A 22,490-nucleotide genomic window follows, 5' to 3' on the forward strand; every position below is an offset into this window, starting at 1 on the left:
TCGTTGAAATACGGCAAGAGGTTAAAGAGAAAAAACTTTATACCCGACTCTCCTGTTTCTTAAAATGAAAGCATTAAATTGTGATTTTACATTAAGATCCACAGTCTAGTTATTCTAGCTAAACAAAAGCTATGTTTACGAATAATGCAATGTAAACTGAAAGATCGAGTCGCATGCATCAGTGGGAATTCTCTTTGGGTCCGTGCGCTGAAAGATTAACATAATTTCGATGCGGTCGTATTGCCGGAACAGTTTCATCACCTAGCATAGTCCATAGAATAATGAGAATCAGCCTGCGTGTGGCTAGAATTAGATCCAGTTTCCATCCATTCGCCATCCGAGAGGGATGGTACTCGTTCGCTGCCCATGCTACTGACTGCGCTATCGCTGGATGCATCCATTCTTTCGTCTGTTACACCCGGAAGTGTTGTAACGCCTGTTGTTGAAGAGTTCGTACCGCCAGTTGTCTGAACTGCTGACAAGGCCGTTGCTCCCGTTGGACCAGAAGCATTGTTGCTGCCATTGTCCAACATACGCATAGTGTATATGCCTGTAAATATCATGCATATCATCGTATTATTTTGTGCTTGTTAGTACCTAAAACATCTTTATTAAGATTCACATCTTTGTTCACGATGAAACGCAAGATTTGAATATCAAATTCCTCTGTAACTTCAAATCAACTATTGTACAGGGTGTAAAGAAACGTTTGGTCTTGGTAGTCATAGCCGTATTCTACATCTTCTTATCGCATTGTATTCTACGCATCACGGGGATAAAAAGAGTCATAGGAACCACGGGTCAAAACTCAACCGTTTCGCCAGAACTCGACATTTTTGAGTTCTCGCACGCCTCGAGTACGTGGCGATGCAAAAGGCATAAGTTTTGACCAGTGGCGCGTTACCCTCTGGGCAACTTGGGCAAATGCCCGGGGCCCCAGCAAAACAGGGCCCCGAACACAAACCAAGATCCAAGATCCAAATTCTACATTTTTCTCATAAAGTTATTTAGTTGGGGTTAGGGGCCCCGAAATTCTACTTTGCCCAAGGCCCCAACTCTAGTTATAACGCGCTACGGAGTTTGACCAACATTACTGCTACTGTTCTGCTTAAACAAGTTTCACCGGCAACTGTCAGATAAGTAAACGAAACCTAGAAATAGCGCGTAACGCGAATAATTTACGAGACGCGGTGTCATATTTAAAGTTCATCGATAAACAGGAAATCGATATTTTATTCCGCTACGCGTGTCCGTAGTTCGTACATCACGTTATGTATATGATTTATACTTATGCGAGTCCTATTTTCATAGTTTGTTAGACACTTTTCCGTCGACTATCTTGCACATACTGATATCAGTGCGGATAGATTGCTTGGTAAAAAATATTTCAAAGAAATACGTTAATGATGACAGCTTGAAATTGTGCTTGAAATCTGTAATTTAGATGTTCTTACAAGTCTGGCATCCGATAGTGGCTCACATTTTAATGTCGCTGGCTTTCAATGGCTTTGCTTTTTATCGGACAGTTGCTAGTCCACGAAGTAAACAGTATCCGAAGATTTCGAATGGTATCATTGAGATTGAGCAATGGGAATCGATTAGATGCTTATATTATCTCAACGCATATAGGCTTTCGTTAGATAAATAAGAATATTAAATCTACGGTGGGGGGATCCAAGAAGTATTTAACCGTTAACACTCGAGTGGTGGCTCAGAGTCACCATTAAAAATTGCTGTACCATTATTCAAAATATTGCTTACATTATTAAACATGTTGGGATCCAACCAATAACTAAACATTTAAGTATTGTATGGAATGAAATTATTCTAGCTGGGGAAAAATGTTTAATTTTCGAGATAAAATAGCTCCGATTGCAAAGGGTTAAACACTAAATACTCGATTTTCGAAAAAATTGCCTATATTTAAACTGTGATAATGTCTTAATGTTTCTTAATGTTTTAAAGGTAGAAGCCTCTAGATTCATAATTCATCATTCATTTTATTTTAAGATTTTTTCATAATGGAGCCAGCGAGAAACTGAAGACGATTGTTCTCGAGAATTTTATGCATTCAAACATCTGTAAAAGTTTTCACAAGTTTTTTCGTGTCTAAAGCTACCACGAACTTGAAGAATGCAGCTTCCTCTTTACAACGACACCTTAAAAATTGGTGTACGATCTTTTTTATCGTTTTATTGAGGTTACATCATGAGGTATTTACATGATCAAACTTGTTGGTCGTTTTCGTTCCATAAAACAGTGAAAAAGATCGTACGTGAATGTTCTAGGAGTTCTTGCAAAGAGGAGGCTTAAAATAAAATTATGTTCACAATATTCTATTGATTGTATTCTAAAAACCTTTTTGTACTGTGAATAGTTTTGAAATAATCGGCTTTTACACTGTCAGCTGTAATATTCTAACGATTTAACAATCGCGTTAGTATTTATGACGCATAATTTACACGTCTAATTGCTACGAACATTTATATTTTACGATTAAGCGACTATTGCTTTCCATTATTCGAATTTCCTGGTATGGTATAACGATTAAAAATCGTGTCGTGAACACGAGGAAATTTAGCAGTTATAATTTCATTGAACACTCAGGATGTACTATGTATTCGTTTCATTATCGATCAAGATGAAAACACGAATACATACCGCGGAACGTAAGAGGGCTCAAGGTCCATTGATCGTATGGATCGACGTACTGTTGATTAACCATGTCTTCTAATTACGCTCACATTTAAAATCCGTCGATTATTCAAGATAAGCCCAGTAAACTGTGACAAGTTACGTAAACACTCAAGAAAAATATTGTTACACGTAGAAATACAATTACCTCTGTGTTATAACTAGATTGCGGATCTTTATGCATGTAATTATAATATAATTATATCTAATAATTATAATATAAGTAATTATTATGCACTATTATTTTAACTGAAAATTTTAATGCCACTTCCTCGGTGTGTCTCATTCGTAAATAATAATAATATATCGAGACATAAACACAAAATAATATTCATTTCGAGTTCTAAATTTCCGCTGCTTCACATTTTAATTTTATGCAATTGTGGGTTCTGAAAATTTTCAGAAAACGGTAGTGTATAAAATTCGACAGAATTTAGTATGATTTTAATTTATTTCTAATCTGAAAAGACCACTACCACAGAAAATAAGATCTGATTTGAATCGATTTTCTTAAAATTCGTCTGCAAAAATTTCAAATTGCATAAACATCTACAGTCTAGTTATAACATTTCCCCGTTAACGAACATTTCGTTCTTGTATTAGCTGAATCGAGCATTTACACGTGGAGAATAAACGCCAGCAAGATACAATTGTCGACGACATAAATGTTAATGTGTCTAACCTAATCACATTTAGTGGAAAGCAGATTTGTATGCATTCGTAATATGTACGTAAAAATAAATGTACTTTTTCTTCGAACTTGTTCGCGACACTGTAAATTAGCGAAAAACATTCACACTTTAGTAATTAGCACGAGATCCGGAAGAAATTCGATTGCTCGAGCGTTCCTACCAATGATAAGAGAGAAACAGCAAGGTAATCTTTATGCATTTATGAAGAAATCGGATGGGCGAAATATGAAACAGTAGAAGATTTAAAAAATTCGACGATGTTGTAATGTTACTTTTAATGTAACAAAGTCGCTAAGGGATGAAATAAATTTTTATGTTATCCCTGCTTCCCACAATCAATGCAAAACATTTTTATTTTGCATTTTATGCATTTATGACAAAAAAAAAAATAGAAACGTACAATTTAAAGCAGTGGGCATATTAAAAAGACTTAAGGACATCGGTGTATTAGTTTCAGCTTAATAAGATAATTAAAAAGAGGAAGAACGAGTTTTTTTATTTGATTCCTTTGGCTTGTAATCGATGCAGACAATTTTTATCTTGCATGAAGATCCGCAGTCTAGTAATTACAAAATAGAAGACACACCGACAGTTATCGGATAAACATTGAACATTCAGGCCCGTCGTGAAAATAAAAACGAATGGATATATTTTTCATGCAGTCGCGGACAGTGAGATGCACCGATACACCGGCAGCATAACGTTTCTTAGAACCACTTGGCATGTTCAGCTATCGCAGAGTCGTACGTGACCAGAGTCGAGTTTCGTCCGGTCTTATCAACTAATTTTCAGAAAGGAAATGCGTCGCGCCGTCGTAGCTTTTTTCTTCTTTTCGGCCTAGCATTTCCGCCTAGCGTGCAATACCAACGAGTAGGCTGTATATTCACGTAATTACGATAAATCGATCGGCGATGGCGCGGCGAAAGAATCATTTAAGTTCGAACACGGTAGATAACAGCCAGTTCGAAACCACTATTGCGTAGGTGATATGTTAGCGTGGCAATCGGTGAACGCGATCGAGTGTCTCGAAGCCACGATTACTCACGCTGCGAGATGTATGGCGCATCGTTACAAAGTGTCCGATTTCGCGCTTCCCTCCATTCGCTCCTTAGGCGACACAAAACACGTATGTACACTACTGTGCAAAAGAAAGAAGCACCCAGGATAATTATAAGTAGACTGCGGATCTTTGTGCAAAATAAAAAATGTTCAAGAGCAAAATAATGAAATGTGAATACATTGATGTCCTTAAATATTTTTAATACGTTCACTGCCTCAAATTATATACGCACCCATTTTTGTCATAAACACATAAAATCCGCAGTCTAATTATAAGATATAATGGCAAGCTCTTTATGTAGAAATCGTATTGTAGAATCATTGATTTGTTGCATTTAAAGTATTAGATAAAATCTGCAATAACACATATATTCTCGAAACTATTCAATCAAACAGCGGAATCCTTTTTCGAAACTTACTGTGTTCTCAGTTGATTTTTGACGCTTTTCTAATAAATATATATGTGCCTGTATGTACAGTCGGGGACAATATTAAGTGGACACTCTTAAAATTTGTCCAAGACTTGAATTTGTTAAAGATGTTAGACCGACTAGTTTGCTGGAGGATGACTAAACAAAAATTTTTGTTTGAATTGCAATTGGTAGGAATCACATACAAAATTTTAAAGATTATGTTTTGTCAACTGTTTTATCTGAACCTGTGTAATGATCAGACTTTGGATCTTTATGCAAAATAAAAATTGCAAAAAGTGGAAACTAAATTGAATGTCAATGAATTTAATAGAGGAGAAATCATATATTGACATATTCAATTTTCAAAATTTTCCAACAATATAAAATTTTATATACTCAATTTTGCTATAAATGCATGAAGATCCGCAGTCTATTAATGATAATTTAAAAAATGCTTTTTGTAGATTTCGGTAACTGCATACCGAAAGTGTTATAAAAATCGGTCAACATTGCAATCAGCTACGCACGTTTAAAGATGGTGAAAAGGGTGAAAGGGTGAAAGGTCGCTGATTTTCAGCCTTGCAGGGCATTACGCTCTCACGTGATCATCTTAAAACGTTTGTAGCTCGTTGCAAAATTAACCGACATAAACTACCGAAATCTACAAAACGCATTTTTTAACCCTCATACGTTCCTCGAAAGTAATTGCATATAAAAGTCCAGAATAATATTTCACCTATTTTTATTTTACACTTTAAAACAACAAATTATGTTTCGTTTATAGCGTCACGCTTTAAAGAAGTACAATCTCGCAACACAAACAGAAAGAGATGAATTATTTTACATTATGTACAAAGAATAGTAAATCGATGGATTTTCACCGTGAGGAACGTGTGAGGGTCAAATGATCGTTATAGGCTTCGATAAAAAAGTTAAAGAAACAACATTTAACAAATTTTGCACGATTCCTATCAATTACAATGTAAACAAAATTTTTGTTTACTCATTCCCTAGCAAACTAGTCGGTCGAACATCGTAAAAAAAAAAGTTCAAGTCTTTTGGAGCAATTTTCAAGAAGTTATGCGATTTTTAAGAGTGTCCGCTTAATATTGTGCCCGACTGTACGTATGGATGTATGCATACAAGCAAGTATAGTCGGTGAGCACACGCGCACTGACACCGGTTAAACGAGCACGAGGTGTGTTAGCTATCTATATGGCGAACGGCAATAAAAATGAGTGTACACAATGAATCGTTGAACGATCGTGACTCAGCTGTTTTCGATTCTCGCCGTTAAAAAAATCGGCTATGAACTTTTCGAGATCACCTTCCGAGTAGGATGAGCTGCGGATCGGTGACAATCCGATTGTGTAATGTTATTCTAATTCGAGGAACGCATGACTAGCTATGCCCCGTGACAATTTAAATCGACCACTGTTCGAGTTCGGTGGATTCGATGTGTAGAGTCAATCCGGATTAAATGTAGGTCGATGGCATATCAAACACACGTGACAAGCTCTCTTTCTCTCTCTCTCTCTCGCTCTATGTATACATTGTAGAACGTCTGTACATACGTAACTGCATGGACGAATTCCGTGGCAGCCATGATCGTGTTATACAAGTTGTATTGTACATATACATACCAGACTTCGCGCCTATCGTGCTCAACGAACCCAACAAACCGAGACTCATTCATATTTTTCTGGGCTCTCGATCGCGAGGCAGGGCCTGCACGCTACAACCGTTACAGAAAAATTCGCAAGAAACGGTCACTAAACGGTCACATTACTAGACAGCGGATATTTATGCAAAATAAAAATTTTCCAGCTGAATTGCAACACAAATCGGAGTGACATAAAAATTGGTTTTCTCTCTTAACAATAAACCTACCATCACCGGTCAAAACGAATGGTTCTAAGTTTTTTCTCTTACGCTTATTGATATTATAAAAATAATTTCATAAGAAATGATTGTACAGATATCTTTAGTGGAGCACATATTACAATAGGAGCTGCACAATGTTTAAATAAAATCAATTTTCTCATTTTTATAAACGAACATGTACCAGTTACCGTTAAGGCTCGGTAGGTCTAGTGGTAATACGTTCAATAGTCTATATGTAGACTAATAACAATGTAGACTGTAATACTCTTAATAAGTTATACAGTCTAACGTCTTGAATGTTTTAAATTACATTTACATTTAAATTACAAACATTTCAGCTTCTATCGTGTTATAAACTGAACTGTAGATTACCAAACTAAAAACAAATGTCAAGGAATAGAAGAAAGGGTGTAATAATTAGGCTAATACTAATTCGGTTAAGAATAGAGTAGGTCAGGGTAGAAATGAGTGAGACGGAGAGAGAGAGAGAGAAGAGATGTAAAGTTAGGATATTGTAAACCAAGACACATTTCTTAGCTGTAAGACTGAAAAATATAGCAATAATAATATACATATTATATAATAATAATTAAACTGCAGATTTTATGCATTTATGGTAAAAATGGATGAATGCGAAGATACTAAAAGAGTTTATGATTGTTGTTAAAAATATATAGGAGAAGCATAAAACAGTAAAATTATTGGACGAATTTAAGAATATTAAAAATATTAACGTTTTATTACAGTTCGTTACAATTCAGGTTGAAAATTTGTCTTATTGAAAATACTGGAGGAGAATCGTCCTAGAATATGTTTATATTGCACAAAAATCTGTGCTCTAATTATCAGTTTTAACTTCAAACCTTCGAACTCTTTCATCGGGTCGTTTGTGTTTTAAAAAACAGTCTTTAAAATAACGAAATCGAACACGTGGTTTCGTGAACGTGTACCTTTTTCGTGTATCAGGAACTTTGAACTTTGGCTTCAAATTACCAAGTGCACGCTACATTTATCGCCAAGTTTTAAATAAACACTTGAATAATATGCATGTCTCGTTTGCAAAACTGTATCGATTAGTTATTCAATCTTCAAACTTCAAGTGAACTTCGCTAGAGTATAAACGTTCGCTACTTCTTACAGAGCAGACGAAAATATTTATTTTTGCCTGTCTTCCATTGTTTAACGCATACCCAGCATCCATAAAATTCGAACACAAAACCTGACCGATCTATGAAATAGAATTGCCATCGTAGCAATTACTCTTTCGATATCCTAGCGTCTTACAGACTTATTTCGAAGTCTTGATAATAATCAAACGAAAATACATTGATTTCATCCATATTGGTTTATCTTATTTCGACTGTTGATCTGCCGTGTTCACATTGTTCCCAAGTCTACAGATTCGAACAAACTAGACGGTTGGAAGGAACGAATCTAACAAGTTTCCTCGCGTATTTATAGTTTGTTGAAGTAGCTGTCACACGAAATTAATTTCTGGGTAATGCTCATCGCGATAAGGCAACGTAAAAATCTTTCTATTCACATAAAGACTCGGCGTTAAATATTAATTCATACATCGTGACGCAAGCGACGTGTTTGAAAGAAAAAAAAAACAAGCAGAAGAACAAAATGGATTTTCCGCCCAACGGAAGATTTTTCGCGTTCGAAAGAATAGAGAAGCGTGCACGCAACTCGCAGATAAAGATCTGACTGAACAAGGCGTAACGAATTCGACGGATCACCGATAAGGATCGCGTAACCCGCGACAAATGCATTTAATTGAGAGAAGAAAAAAAAGAAAAAAAGGTTACATACTCGATATATATACTATGACACCCATAGTCGTCATTTAAGCTCGGAAAGAGCTTGCTCGAGGGATCAACGTTCCGCCGATCGATATTTTATTTGAACACTGTGTTTCGAGATCCAGGAAAGAGAGTTCTGTGGATCGAAAGCGAAGCAAACGTTTTTCTTTTCTCTCGCCAATTCGTGATGTTCCTCCAATTCTTTCTCTCTAGGAGCAACAAGCCGGTACTATTTCTCGAGGATCTTGGCCGTATAGTAAATACTGTAATGCGTGTAGGAGTGCATGTTCGAGAACGTCCGGCGCAATGTATTTTCTTGTAACGATCAACTGTTTAGCACCTTCGCCACGCCAGATGTTCCTTTCTCTCTTTCCCAATGATGCTCGCCGGTTTCGCTGAATCTACGTCTCTCGTCGGCGTTATGGTAATTGCGGTCGCGCGACCGCGAATATTCGACGCGCGCACAGCTTTCTCGGCTTCGTAGATTCCGTTCTATCCTCGGCCGGACAAAAAAAAGAAAACGACCGACGTTTGATCCGCGGTGTCACTGGTCGATCGCGAATCGAAGCTTCGTTTATTGGCAGGTGACCGCGCGCGCGGAAACACTATCCGCACAACATCCGCTTGTCCGGAAGTTAAGGTCTGGGTCGATCGCCTGAATCGATGTTCGATTCAGCAACGAACGGGGACCGGTGTACGGTACAGCACAGAAAAATTGTCCTGACCGATGTTCGGACGATTTCACACTAGTCCCGCGTTATCGTGGCCGTAAAATTCGAGTCTGCTGTCGAGGTGGAGGAGAGGTGGCGGCGCGAGAGAGGAGAGTTATTGTGCTCGATAATTTTTGTTGAAGCGTGTCGCGGCGTTATCTAGAGTCGCGCGATCGCCGTGGCATCACCGAACGAAACGAAACGAAACAAAACGAAACGCGCAAGATAGGCATTCAATCGCGAGCGCAGCGTAAACATAACTACTACTTAGGTTGGTGGCGAGAAGCCGAGAGAGGCTGACCCGACGCGGGGCGTCACCACTCGCCTCAAGAGGCTGGTGACTAGCGTCACTTTTCACTTCGGTATTGGACGGACGACGACGCTGCTAGAGCGTCGGCGTACAAAGACGCGTCGCGAGTCGTCGGCCGTAACTGGCGAGCGCATGCATACTGCTTCGATCAGAAGCTCGAACAGTGTGTTACATACATACAGTGACTCCCATTAAATGTTCGGATTCTCTCGAAAAAAATGGTAACTTCTTTTACGCCAAACCTACCAACACCGGTCAAAATGATCGGTTCCAGGTTTCTTATTTTACAATTGAAGGAGTGGATGGATAAAGGTGTCAAGTTTGTTTTCTGTAAAAGAGTCTTTAACAAAATATATCGTCCGTTTTTGATGAATGAAGATAATTATTATCTTTGTTTCTATTAGAGATTAACCATAACAATATAAATATATATATATATTTGTAATTGATTTGTGTTATTATCTTCATTCATCACAAAAAGGACAACATACCTCGCTAAAAACTCTTTTACAGAAAGCAAACAATTTGTTACTTGACACCTTTATCCATTCACCCCTTCAATTAGGAAAGAAACTATTGTATAGATATCTTTAGTAGTGCACGTATTACGATAAGACCCGCACAAAGACTAAATAAAATCAATCTTGTCATTTTTACAAGTGATCATGTATTTACCAGTTACTTTTAAAGCTCGGTAGGTTTAGTGTTAATATTGGACCACACGACTTGGATTTTTCTTTGAGAAGTTGGAACAATTAGTTTACTACACGACGTGAAAAGATTTTGACAAAATTGCAATTGGTCGGAGAATTACAGAGAAAGTAATAGAACTTGCTTTTTCACAAGCTATTTACGTGGGCCTGGATTGAAAATTTTAAAAATATATATTCTGAAAATTTCTCATATGAAAGTAACTCGTTTTGCACTTTTGCGATTTTGATGAATTTTTCAGAATATTTATAATACATTTTTAATGTGGGCCCACAGAAAAAGTCGCAAAATACAACTTTTTCGTATTTTCTCTGCAATTTTCTTTCAAACCAATTGTTATAACTTCACAAAAAAATTCCAAATCTTGATTGAATATTAAAAAAGTTCACTCCTTTGCACTCAGAGTTACTTTAGTTTTATTTCATCTTTTAGGAAAATATCCTGAAAATTATAATTTCTTTCATTTTCTAGACGGAAACCTCCTCTTAACGCTTTGCACTCCAAATTACTTTTCAATTTTATTGCCAACAACTTCCTACTATCTGAAATGTTTTCTTTGAAATTTACTTCAAAGGACAGTTCCTTGACTGCTACTTATTGCAATTTATATTCGTGGAACTTATATTTGTTTTTAACTAAAAAATAAGAAATTAAATAAGTAAAGGAACAACTGAATACATATAAAAACCCGGTTTCATTTACATTATTCTTTCTCTGATGTAGAGTCATGCTCAACAAAGCAGAGCAAAGGGTCGATAGCGAAAATTTTAAGCAGCTTGAACGGAAAGTTCAGCATGTGATCTAATGGTGTAAAACAGATGCAAAAGTCAACGAGCTTCACAAAATTTTCTTTTCCCTAAGTGTTTTTGTTCAATTTAGACTGCTGGTTTCCAGTGAATGCAAAGATCCATAATCAACTTTCTACATATATGTGTCAAAAACATTATGTGTCAAAGAGTAAGTACTGAACTGTCGAAAAATATTGAATGACTTAATAATTTATAAATGATAACGTGTACCGCGTGTATCACGATAATTCTTATCACCAGACATTCTTTGAGCTGGTACTTTCCGATTGCTACCAAATTTTAATGCCATCCGTTTGCACTGGTTATACATAGGTAATTAACTTCATACGCCGGAATCCCGCGAGATTGTGCATCACCGAATACCACGCTGCCCAAGTCTGAATCACTTAATAATTTATGAAAGGCAATGCCTATCTTATTCAACAATTGAATTGAAACGAGAATTGTCATTTTCATCTGAAGCTTCGGATTCTCTACTCCAGAAGATACAGATTTTTGTATTGTCTGTATGAAGAATACCAAAGAAATTGAGTCGCTCGAATTCCATCGAATGCGACACCTGCAAGAGAGCTGTGCACTCGAAATGCGCTAATATGCCTGCAAGTTATTTCACATGCAAACATTGTAAAAGTGAATCAGGCGATCAAGCCGGTTATTAATGAGTGAACAAAGTCTTTTTTGTGTCAAATCATGATCTAAGTAATAAATACTCAATAAACATTGAATATAAAGCGTTTTGACTTCATTTCAACACTTACTTTACGGAGTTTCCTGTACATTTGAAAATACATTCCCTTCCAAAATCGTTTTATGCATGTCATTTGGTAAATTAATTCTTCTAATTGCTCAAGAAAAAAAAAAAAAATCAGATCGTTTGGTCCGATCATAAAAAAGTTGTACTGTTTTAAATTGCGTTCAGATATTTTCGTGGTTTACTGTATATGCCGATACGTTGTACGTAATAGCCTATTTTCAAGGTTGCATGCATTATTTCTGCACGCTGCTAGAATATTTTCGACATAACTGTTCAGTGGAAAGCTGGCTTTGCTAAGAACAAACTTTACTTCAACACGATCACAGATATGTTCTTATCGTTTTCGTTGCTTCATTACAACTGGACTTCGAGAGTCCTTCCTGATAAACGAACCTCGTACTGGTTTCCAAGTTAGACACTTCTAAAAGGTAGTGGTTTATAACATAAGTTCGTAGAGGTTTTATCTTCGCTTTTGTCTTGAATCAATTTACCTATTTTTTTTTTTTTTAAATTATGTACACCATTCTGAAGTGTTTTTTCCGCTCTACAAGCGCGTTCCAATCGTTATCTCGAATAACGTAGTCTTGAGTAACATAACATAATCTAAAATGAAATTTCCGGGCGGCAAAAATCACCATTTTCGACATCTCTTGTTTTTCGCTTTTCATCACGGCCAGAACGCCACCGAAATAGCTAGAAATATCTGCGCAGTGTATGGAGAGGGCGTCATAGGAGAATCTATTGCACAGAAATGGTTTGCCAATTTCAAAAATGGCAATTTTTGTGCCTGGAAGACGCACCACGCTCCGGTCGACCTCCCAAGTGCGACGAGGACCGTCTTAAGACACTTTTGAAGGAGGACGGCCGTCAAACATGCATGGAGCTGGCCAAGAAGATGGGCAGTAACTGCTATGACAATCTCTCGCCACCTTCAAACAATGGGATTTTCTCAAGAACTTGGAGCATGAGTGAATTCAAAAAAAATTCAATAAAAAGGATTAATAAAAAAACCCCTACGAACTTATGTTACAACCAAATACATTCAAATCGCACTGTGCTACAACGTAATAGTGGAATCATCAACGAATAAAAAGACTGTGTTTTTAATAGCATGGTTATGTCTATTTATTATATTTTATGAAGAGCGTATGTTGCATTCACACAATGAAACATTATTCTCACAAAAAATTTTACCGTTCACAGGAACGAATGCGTTCATCAGAAACGAAGTTGATTTTCTTAAGCGAACGAAATATGTATGCACATGTGTATGTATACGTGGAAACCATTTTGAAAGGCTTTTTTACCCGACTTAATTTGGTTCGAATAGATATGTATATCATCGCGCCACTACAGAACGAACGGGAGAGCAATGATAGTTCTAATTCCGCGAATGATATAACATGCTGACATGACTACATCCATTTCTCATGCACTATGAAAAATTCACGGAATTACAACTCGAATACTGCTGAGCAGCTTCTATTAATACTCGAGGTATGAACTTTGAAGGAGGTATTTACCATGAAGTTGACATGTTCATATTTACACAAATATTATTAACTGCAGACTTTTAATTTATTCTAAAATTCCTTTTTAAAGCTACAATGCTAATAAGTACACTGCGGATTTTTATGCATTTATAGCTGACGAGAACGTTTCAAAAAGGCTAGAATATAAAATTCGATAGAACTTTGTACAATTTTCATTTGTTTTGAATTCGCAAAGCCTGTTTCCATTGAAAATATGATTTTATTTTTGAAGCCATAAATGCATGGAGATCCGCAGTCTAAATCACATAACAGACATATGCAATATAGTTTTGCATACGCGTTCAGAAAAATATACGCAAAATAAAACGTTTCCGTTTGTTCGTATCATCCAAAAAATATCTGTTCATGTCACATGCTTGTAAATTTTGTTTTCTGTGTAACAATACTTTTGCGCGAGGATCCGCGGTCTATGTTCTAGCATTTTTTGAAAAAGTTTCGAAGCCATAAATGCATAAAGATCCGCAGTCTAGTAAACACATAAATGAACAAGAGAAAATGTTCCCATTTGCTCATATCGTTCAAAAACTATCTGTTCATGTTTTATTTTTGTAAATTTTCCGTAAAACAATACTTTTGGCAGAGTTGGGTATTAATTAATTAAAATTTTAATCAAGATTGATTGATTAATGTGTACGATTAAAAAAGGTAATCATTGAAACATGGACGATCGATGAAGTTAATCGTCAATCGTTGATTAAAAAAGAAATCATCTCTCGACTGATTTAATCGATTGTTGAAGTTAATCGCCACACGGTCCGTCCATAAATTGTAATAAGGAAGGACACAGAGAGACAGAGAGCGGAGGTGGGGAGAACTGACAGAAGCATATCTCAACAAAAACTCAGTCTACATTTTTTTCAGTCTGCATATAGTTTTGATTTCGTATTTCATTTCGAAATTTCGATAGTTAATCATTAATCAATCATCCGATTGACGATTACAACTGAAAAGAATGTAATCGTTAATCGCAATTAACGATTATGGTAGGAGTTTAATTGTTAATCGCGATAACGATTCAAGTAGATATTTATTCGTCAATCGTTGATGAAATTTTTGCCCAACTCTGCTAGCGGGATCCGTTGCAAATATTACGCTCATTAGATAAAGCTATTAACGCAAGTCGTTCTCACACTGCGCGCGTTCCCCTCTCTACAGTAATCATTCGATACAGCTGTGTAAAGAAACGTAACTACATAAGCATGCAGCGAACAGTCACTCGTACTTTCACCGTCGATCGTGGGTGTAGTTTTGCAAACTTACCTAGCGCACCTATATAATTATCTCTTTTGTTTAGCATATATCGCGTCGTCGCGTCGCGTCGCGTCGTCTGACGTAGACGTTCGAATCGTCCGGGAAATATTTCATCTCGCGGGTAGGAACGATGACTCGTTCTCGATCTAATTCAATTTCGCGGATATACTAGAGTTTCACCAAGCAGCACAGTGATATTCGCGTCTGCCAAGTTGAATCTATTAAAAACAATGTAATGTCGCCCTCCGGCTACCTGTGTCATCGTGAAATCGCGAAGGATGAGAATGTTGAAGAGTGTCGAGCTTCTACCTCACCAGACAGGAATCCTAACTGTTCTCCATTGCGAAATAACAATAATAAGAGACATTTATTTTATTCATTCTGCGCACAATATACGGCCTGACGTAATTCAACTGTCCGGCTGCGCGGCGCGGCACGGTACTGCACTTTTCTATCTGAATGCTTAACGATGCTGTTGAACGTATCTTATCGATCGAATGATGCATTACGTTTCGGCAAGCGAATGCGATTTCTTCAGGAAACGCTGCCATTGTTCAGATCGCTCGTTATTAAATGCTCCGATCTGTTATATGTGAACGTTTACAGGAGTTTCTTCGAAAAGTATTTTATCTTTTTCAGTATAAAACCTGTCAGACTCGTAACGAAACTTTCATACAGGATCCAGGTATTAAATGTGAACGGTATTTATGGGGGTAGACTCCTTTTTTCCAGGATTGCAAGGGTGCGGGTATTCGCCAAACACGGGGTTTTATCAGGAGTCAAAAATGCTAGATGAAAGATCGATCTAGGACACTATCTCACTCGAAAGTCTTATTTTTTAATTTACAAAACGTAGTTTGCATTATTCGGCAGCGTAATTTGCATTATTCGGAAGCATGTAGCCATTTTCATAGCACGTTTTTAAAACCATTCGAATAAAAGTAGGGTCTAATTAAAACCTTTTAATTTCCAATTTGTTTGAAACACATAAGTTTAATCAAATACGAAAATGTGAAATAGGTTTGATACGACTCCTTTCTCTATGACGTAGAACAATAATAAAAATAAATAGTATCCTCGGTCAGGGCCGGTGAGTGTAAATGACCATAATGCTCGATCATTGACTGGATCACGTGTCAACTTCCATTATACCAACAACGTGTTTCCACCGTCACCTCTCTTTTTTCGTTGAAAAGAAGGTTGTTATCAAAAATACTTTTAAAACTATAACTACGGCAGAACTCTTTTCGAAATACGCGACTCGTAAACAATATGAAACGAGTCGGGCGATAAATGAAGAAGGAAATGTAGACACTGCAAAAATTGTATAAAAAGATATCTGCAGTTTTATTAATCTACTGTAAAGCATTGATTCTTTATGAATTGGTTTGGAAAATACGAGTTGATCGTAAACGAATTTATACAAAATAATATAATAATTCGTCAAAACGGGATAAACAAGTTTTTAAACGAGCATTTAGTTTGTCCAGTATTATTTTCATTGTTATTGTAGCAATTATAATGTGAAACATGTAGCATCTCGTAGAAATCTCGGTTAGTACGACCTTTTCGATCCGAAAATTATATCTAATTTAAGCCTGCCAATTCGGAATTCTATATTTTCGTACTTCGCAGAAGTGGCCATTTTCGTCGAAATGCTTAAACTGAATTAAAAACTAGAATTACGATTTAGTTACGTCTGCAAAAACAACTTATTTTTCTCGTTTACGAACATTAAGCTTGATACGCGACTCAAATCACATTATAATAAACTAAACATGAATTATTATAATATACAAATGGGTGTACAAAGTATTCGTACATCTTTTAAAAACGAATAACTTTTTCGAAATTCGACCCAACAGCTTTAGGTTTTTTTTGGAGACGTTGGAAGGATTAGTTTATTCGCAATTGTGACCAATAACAATTTTTAAAAAATGATTTACACATTAGCAAGTAAACCAAACCTTCTAAACTTTCGTGCTTTGTTGTATACTGGATCTTTTACAATGTCTCGTTCTTTTGGTGGAAATATATTCTACAGTGTTAAAAACTTGTTATCAAATATGTCAGTGTGTACCACCAGTGGTACTGAGCCTGAATTGATAGTTTAACGTGTTAACCCTTTCGTTACCACGAACGAGATACCTCGCGTATGTTTTATAGGGCATCTCATATTAGAGAATCTGGTGGATCTTATATTATGGACTTCATCTGACAGTTTAAGATACAAACTCAAATTTATTGTTAGTACAAAGCATAGAATTTATCAGTAACACAATATAATCCTTTTACAAGGATTCTTTTTACAAATAGTATAAAATAATACAACGATGTGATGCAGATGATGATCTGACGAGTCAGATGAAGTCCGTAATAGATTCTCCAATATACATAGGTTTTTTGCACTCGAAATTCACCCTTTTGCAAGTCAGATTCAACCTTTCGCAAATCAATTTCACCCATTAAGAATATTTAAAATTAATTATTTATTCATTTAGATCCGTTTCTAAGAAGGTGAAATTGATTTGCAACTTGCAGTGCAAAACTTGTATACGATACCCTAAAAAGATATGGAGATATCTCGTCCATAGCACGACCCAAACAGAAATTGCAACGCGAAATATGTATCTCTTCCATAGCGTCGTACACGCTAGATAGTGGTACATAGCGAGATATCTCGTCCGTGGTAACGAAAGGGTTAACACGTTGAACTATCCATTCAGGCCGCGAGTACCACTGGTGGTAAACCCTGACATATTTTATAACAAATTTAACACTGTAGAATATATTTCCACTAAAGAACGAGGCATTATAAAAGGTGCAGCATAGACGATATGCACATTATTTTATTTAGTTGTCGAGCAAAAACGATTCGGCACCACGAAACGTGTTAACCCGCGGATGGTGAACCCTTTCAGCGATCCTATGGCGGTCGTAATTAGCTCCATTAAAATCGTAGCAATTTTCTTTTAGATATCAACGTTAATCTTCTACCTGTGGATAGGCTACCACATAGTGGTAGCGAGATATTTCGTCCGTGGTAACGAAAGGGTTAAAGAAGAACCGTTCAAGAACGTATCAAAGAATTGCCAAAGATTCGATCCAGACCTACCTCAACCTTTCCACGTGCGAGCACTTTCAGCTCTTCTCTCTTCCGAGTTCCGAGACGCGTTATTCCTCCTTTTCCTCGTTCCTCTCTTTTCACATGCGATCTAACACGTAGATCGTTCCGCGAGTTTACCGACACTTGTTATTAAAGATTCGTAGACACATACTGATTACCAGACGCGGTACAAAGTGTCAACAACGAACGACGTTTCGAGGACACGCACACACACACACACAGGTCGAATTGTACAAAACGTAAACAATAATCCTGGAAAACTCGATCGGCGATCACTCGATGATCATCTTGTGTCGGACAGCCAAACGGGGAGGAGCTTCTTTCGGCTTTTTGTCTTTTTTCGGGGAGCCTAAATTCTATTAAGCAGCGTGTCTTCGGAACGAATCATCGCGGTGCGGCGCGGCGGCGGCAGCGGCGAGTGAATCAATTTCGTTCTATTATTACGATCGGCTGACGAGATGTAATGGCAAAAGAAGGGAATGAGTCACTTGCCGGCCTGTGACACACATATGCGGACACAACTGCGGTCTCGTATGTACGTGTAGCAATGGCCTAGCGTACTTACTCGGGACCGGAGCCCGACGACGACGATGACGACGCGACGTGCTAGCTTCGGCCGCGGACACTCGATGACGGGAATCATCGTTCTGCCACGCGAGCCGCCAGCCGTTGCCTCTCTCGGTTCAAGTCTCCTTCGTTACTCCTCGCTCGACCGAACGATGCAAATCACGTTCCGGATAAACATTAGTAACGCGTACGCACACAGAAAATCGCTTTTCTCCGCATTTTCACTGTAAACCATTGCGTAACGCGTTCTACCGAGTCTAGCGGTTAGCTCGCCTCGTCTCGCACACGCTACAGCTACAGAAAAATCTTAACGTTTTAACTCCTTGCCGTATACTTTTTCTTTTACAGTTACAGTGGTTAGAACCGTCTTTATCTCGAAAAATGTCGTAGAAGAGACGAAAAAATTTCTATGTTTTGTATGGCTACGTTTATTTGAATGCTTAAGGGATGAAATCAATGTTTATTCTACTCCTGCTTCTCCAACAGTCAATCCAGAACAGTTTTATGTTGCACCGTTCTTTCGAGGCTTGCTGTACAATTTTACGTTGCCATTTTGCCGAGCACTGAATGAAAAGTGTGCCATTGTCATTTGAAATGCAAATTGAAATCGTCGTAATACAAAATCGTAATCGTCATCGTTGTAAGTTGAACGACAACTGCGAGGTTCGGAGAGAGAGAGATATGAAAACTTGTTGCAAAATAAACACATACCTACGACGATGTTTGCGAGGAAGATGTCGAGAATTGATAGGGCGAAGAGGGGGGCAATAGCTGTTTCTGAACAATTAATCATTCGCATGCTAAAACCGTATACTTTAATTACACATACTATTATTTTGCATACTGAACACATCCACATGAAGTACAAGTTCGTATATTATACATCTTCCATGTGGTATACTTGGGGTTATTCTAACTGCTGACGACTCGCTTTTCATCCAACGCTCAATAAAACGACACACAAACCGTATATCTAAGTTTTGCGGGGTAATTATGAAGACAGATGGATCCAAATCTATGATGGACATTTTTCTAACGTCTTTAATATATATTTTTTTCATTTTATGGATATGAAAAATTGATGTAATACCTCATACAATACTTAAATTGTATTTAATAATGTAAACAATATTTTGAATAATAGTACAGCAATTTTTAATGGTTTCTAAGGGTTAAAGTAATTTCAATTTGCAGTATTTTCGAGATAAAATGCACACACAGAGCGATTCAGGTAAGTGTGCCACCTAAATTACTTCTAAATTATTATGGTGTATGAAAAAAAGGGTTGAAACGAAAATTGTATGGTTTTAATAGCAGCATACCATGTAATAATTATTTTTTTGTGTTCTGCTTTTTTAACGAGATATGAAGGTCATCTTGAGTTCTTTTTTATTACAAATTGTAAATTTCAATCTAACAATTGAAGAGAGAATTTAATCCTGAGTAAAAAAACTATAGGAGTGCACGGGGTAAAAAACTAATCGAGTTACTGTGATATTCTTTAAATTGTTCAAATAATTTTTAATGCAAGTAAAAATGTCATTTTTAGGGTTTTCTCTAGATTTTCTTGTGCACAGAAATATAAAAGAGGATTTCGAAATATCGATTTCTAAATTCATTTGCTTAATGTCTGGACTTCAATTTAACTTTTTCTGATAGCAATAAAATCCACTGAAATTTTTCTGACGATTTATCATCAGTCACCACTAAAAATTGCTATACCATTATTCAAAATATTGTTTGCATTATTAAATATGTCGGTATCTAATCAATTTACTAAACAGCTAAGTATTGTATGAGGTATTACTTAATTTCATATCCATGAAAAGAAGAAAATCATATAGAATGGATTTACACTAGGGAGGAAGAAATGTTTAATTTTCAAGTTAAAATAGTTCCGAGTGCAAAGGACCTTTCTAATTACGAACGTCAGTTTTGAGAACTGCAGTTCGAGGGAAACACACATGAAATTTGGAATCTAACAATTGTATAATTTTAACATACAATTTATTATTAATATTTTAATTTAATTAAAATATGCTATTCAAACATCACCAAGTACTATACATGACTATATATGACATTTTATTGTGCAACGCACGTTTTCCTTCCCATAACTCTGTTTATACTAAGCATTTGATAATGATATCTTAAGTACTGCAAGAAATACAAATGATGAAAATAATCGATATTTTCCCACTTATAAAATGGAAAATCCCTCTTAACCCTTAAGTGGGCCTTAATCAATTATTAATTAATAAAATTAAATAGAAATACAGTAAGATAGTAAAATTTCATCTAAATCCACAAAAAGCCATATTATTAACTCGGTCCCAATAGTTCACATGAGGGTTAAACGAGAAAACTAATGCGGATGTAGTACCTATCCTTGTTTTATATCAAATCGTTTACAATTTAGATTTTAGATGACTATGGTAACGTAAAGAAACGTATGCTGTGAACTACTTTTGTTAACAATTTCATTGAAAAATATGGATACATTTACAATAATGAATAGTCAATGACGAGACGCGTTAATGCAAGCTCTAACACAAAAAATCAAGTGCTTTTTAGAAATTGAAATGGCAGCTTCAGTGTTGCGTACAGATTTCTTAAAAAGAATATTATTTTTTACAACATATGATGGACTTTTTTAATAATATGATTATAAATCAGTAGGAAAGTCGGTGATCTTCGTAACGTTATGAGTAGACAGCGGATTTCATCCATTCATAACAGAAATGTGAGAAGGTGTAATTTAAAACAGTAAAAACATTAGGAGAATTTAAATATACAATTATATATACATACTGTTTCATAAAAATTACCAGACTGAATTTAATTAGATTTTTCACAATTTTTATAATGATACGTGCTCGAATAAAGAAAATTCAATCATTTCTAATGGAAGCATCTTTATCATTTCAATAATTAAAACAATGTGATAGTGGTCATTTGACCGGTCGCGGTACGGTTAGTATTAAACATATTAAGAAAGAAAATCAATTTCCATTTCACTTCAGTATGTTACAATTCGGCCAGAAAATTTTTATTTTGCATAAAAATCCGCTGTCTGGTTATATGAGTAGACTGCGAATCTTTATGCAATTATGGCCTTCAAAAATGTTGAAAAAATGCTGGGATATAAAATATGACAGAATTTAGTACAATTTTAATTTATTTCAGATCTAAAAAGGTTACTACTACGGAAGATAAGATTCTATTTGATTCGAGTTTCTGAAAATTCGCCTACAAAAATTGCAAACTGCATAAACATCCACAGTCCAGTTATGAAACAGTAAATTGTTTACTTTAAAATTCTGTTCGAATCTAATCGCAATATAGTTCGAATGAAGTGCTTAAACATTAACTGACAATGGGTTGCACTGTCTGGCAACGTTGTTCTGAGAAGACTGCGTTTATAGTTACAGGTGGTGTTATCAAGAGTGTGAGAGGCACTCGATTTCAAGGCCTGCAACACTGTCAATTTTTCAAATGTATTTACACACAATCCATCGAGACTTCATTTAGAAGATCCATTTGATTGGCAAGACAGTAATTTCGGTGTTTTAAAGTGAAGTACAATCCAATTTATTTATTCAAGCAATGAACTTCCACTAATGATGATGACCTGAAATCGCACTTGAATCAGTTCGTGGCCGACAAGGACCAATATGTTTTATGAGTACAGAATTGTGAAGCTACCAGGAAGATGGCAAAAGATCATCGAGCAAAAAAATTGGGATTTATTGCACCTTGAAAAATACCAAAATTACTTTCTTGTCAATCCAATAAAATTGCGAGAAAATGCAGGATAGATTTTTACTTCCTCACGAACTATTACGGATTTTTTAAATAGATTCCTTTCTTGTTTATGTGACAAACATTAGCAACTAAAATGTTTTATCGGGAAGCAAGTCCAAAGCAATTATGTATTATGAAAACTCTGATTTGTGTTCTATCGTTTTAAAAATGCGATGAAAATGTGTAAGGAATTTGACGATATGGCCGATGGCGGGATGGCCGGGGCTCGTCTAGTGACTCTGGCCGTGAAGATTGTCGACTCATTGTGTCGCATGAATATTCATTGTCATTGTGTTGACATTGTTTTTGCCACTTAATCGAAGTCAATCAATGTACGGTTACTTTTC

The 22,490-nt window shown here is 36.3% G+C and overlaps 1 protein-coding gene across 11 annotated transcripts in view; it reads right to left on the minus strand.

The window, feature by feature from the left end:
* The window catches only part of Cnc (NFE2 like bZIP transcription factor cap-n-collar), a 184,870-nt gene that overhangs the window by 4,951 nt on the left and 157,429 nt on the right, over window positions 1-22,490 (minus strand). For all 11 annotated transcript variants that reach the window (XM_076442745.1, XM_076442748.1, XM_076442740.1 and 8 more), the window contains one exon: window positions 262-550. In XM_076442745.1, coding sequence (XP_076298860.1) covers window positions 262-550 — 289 coding nt within the window. The remainder of the gene's footprint in view (window positions 1-261; window positions 551-22,490) is intronic.

The sequence above is a fragment of the Lasioglossum baleicum genome, chromosome 18 (genome assembly GCF_051020765.1).
Source record: "Lasioglossum baleicum chromosome 18, iyLasBale1, whole genome shotgun sequence".
Taxonomy (NCBI): domain Eukaryota; kingdom Metazoa; phylum Arthropoda; class Insecta; order Hymenoptera; family Halictidae; genus Lasioglossum; species Lasioglossum baleicum.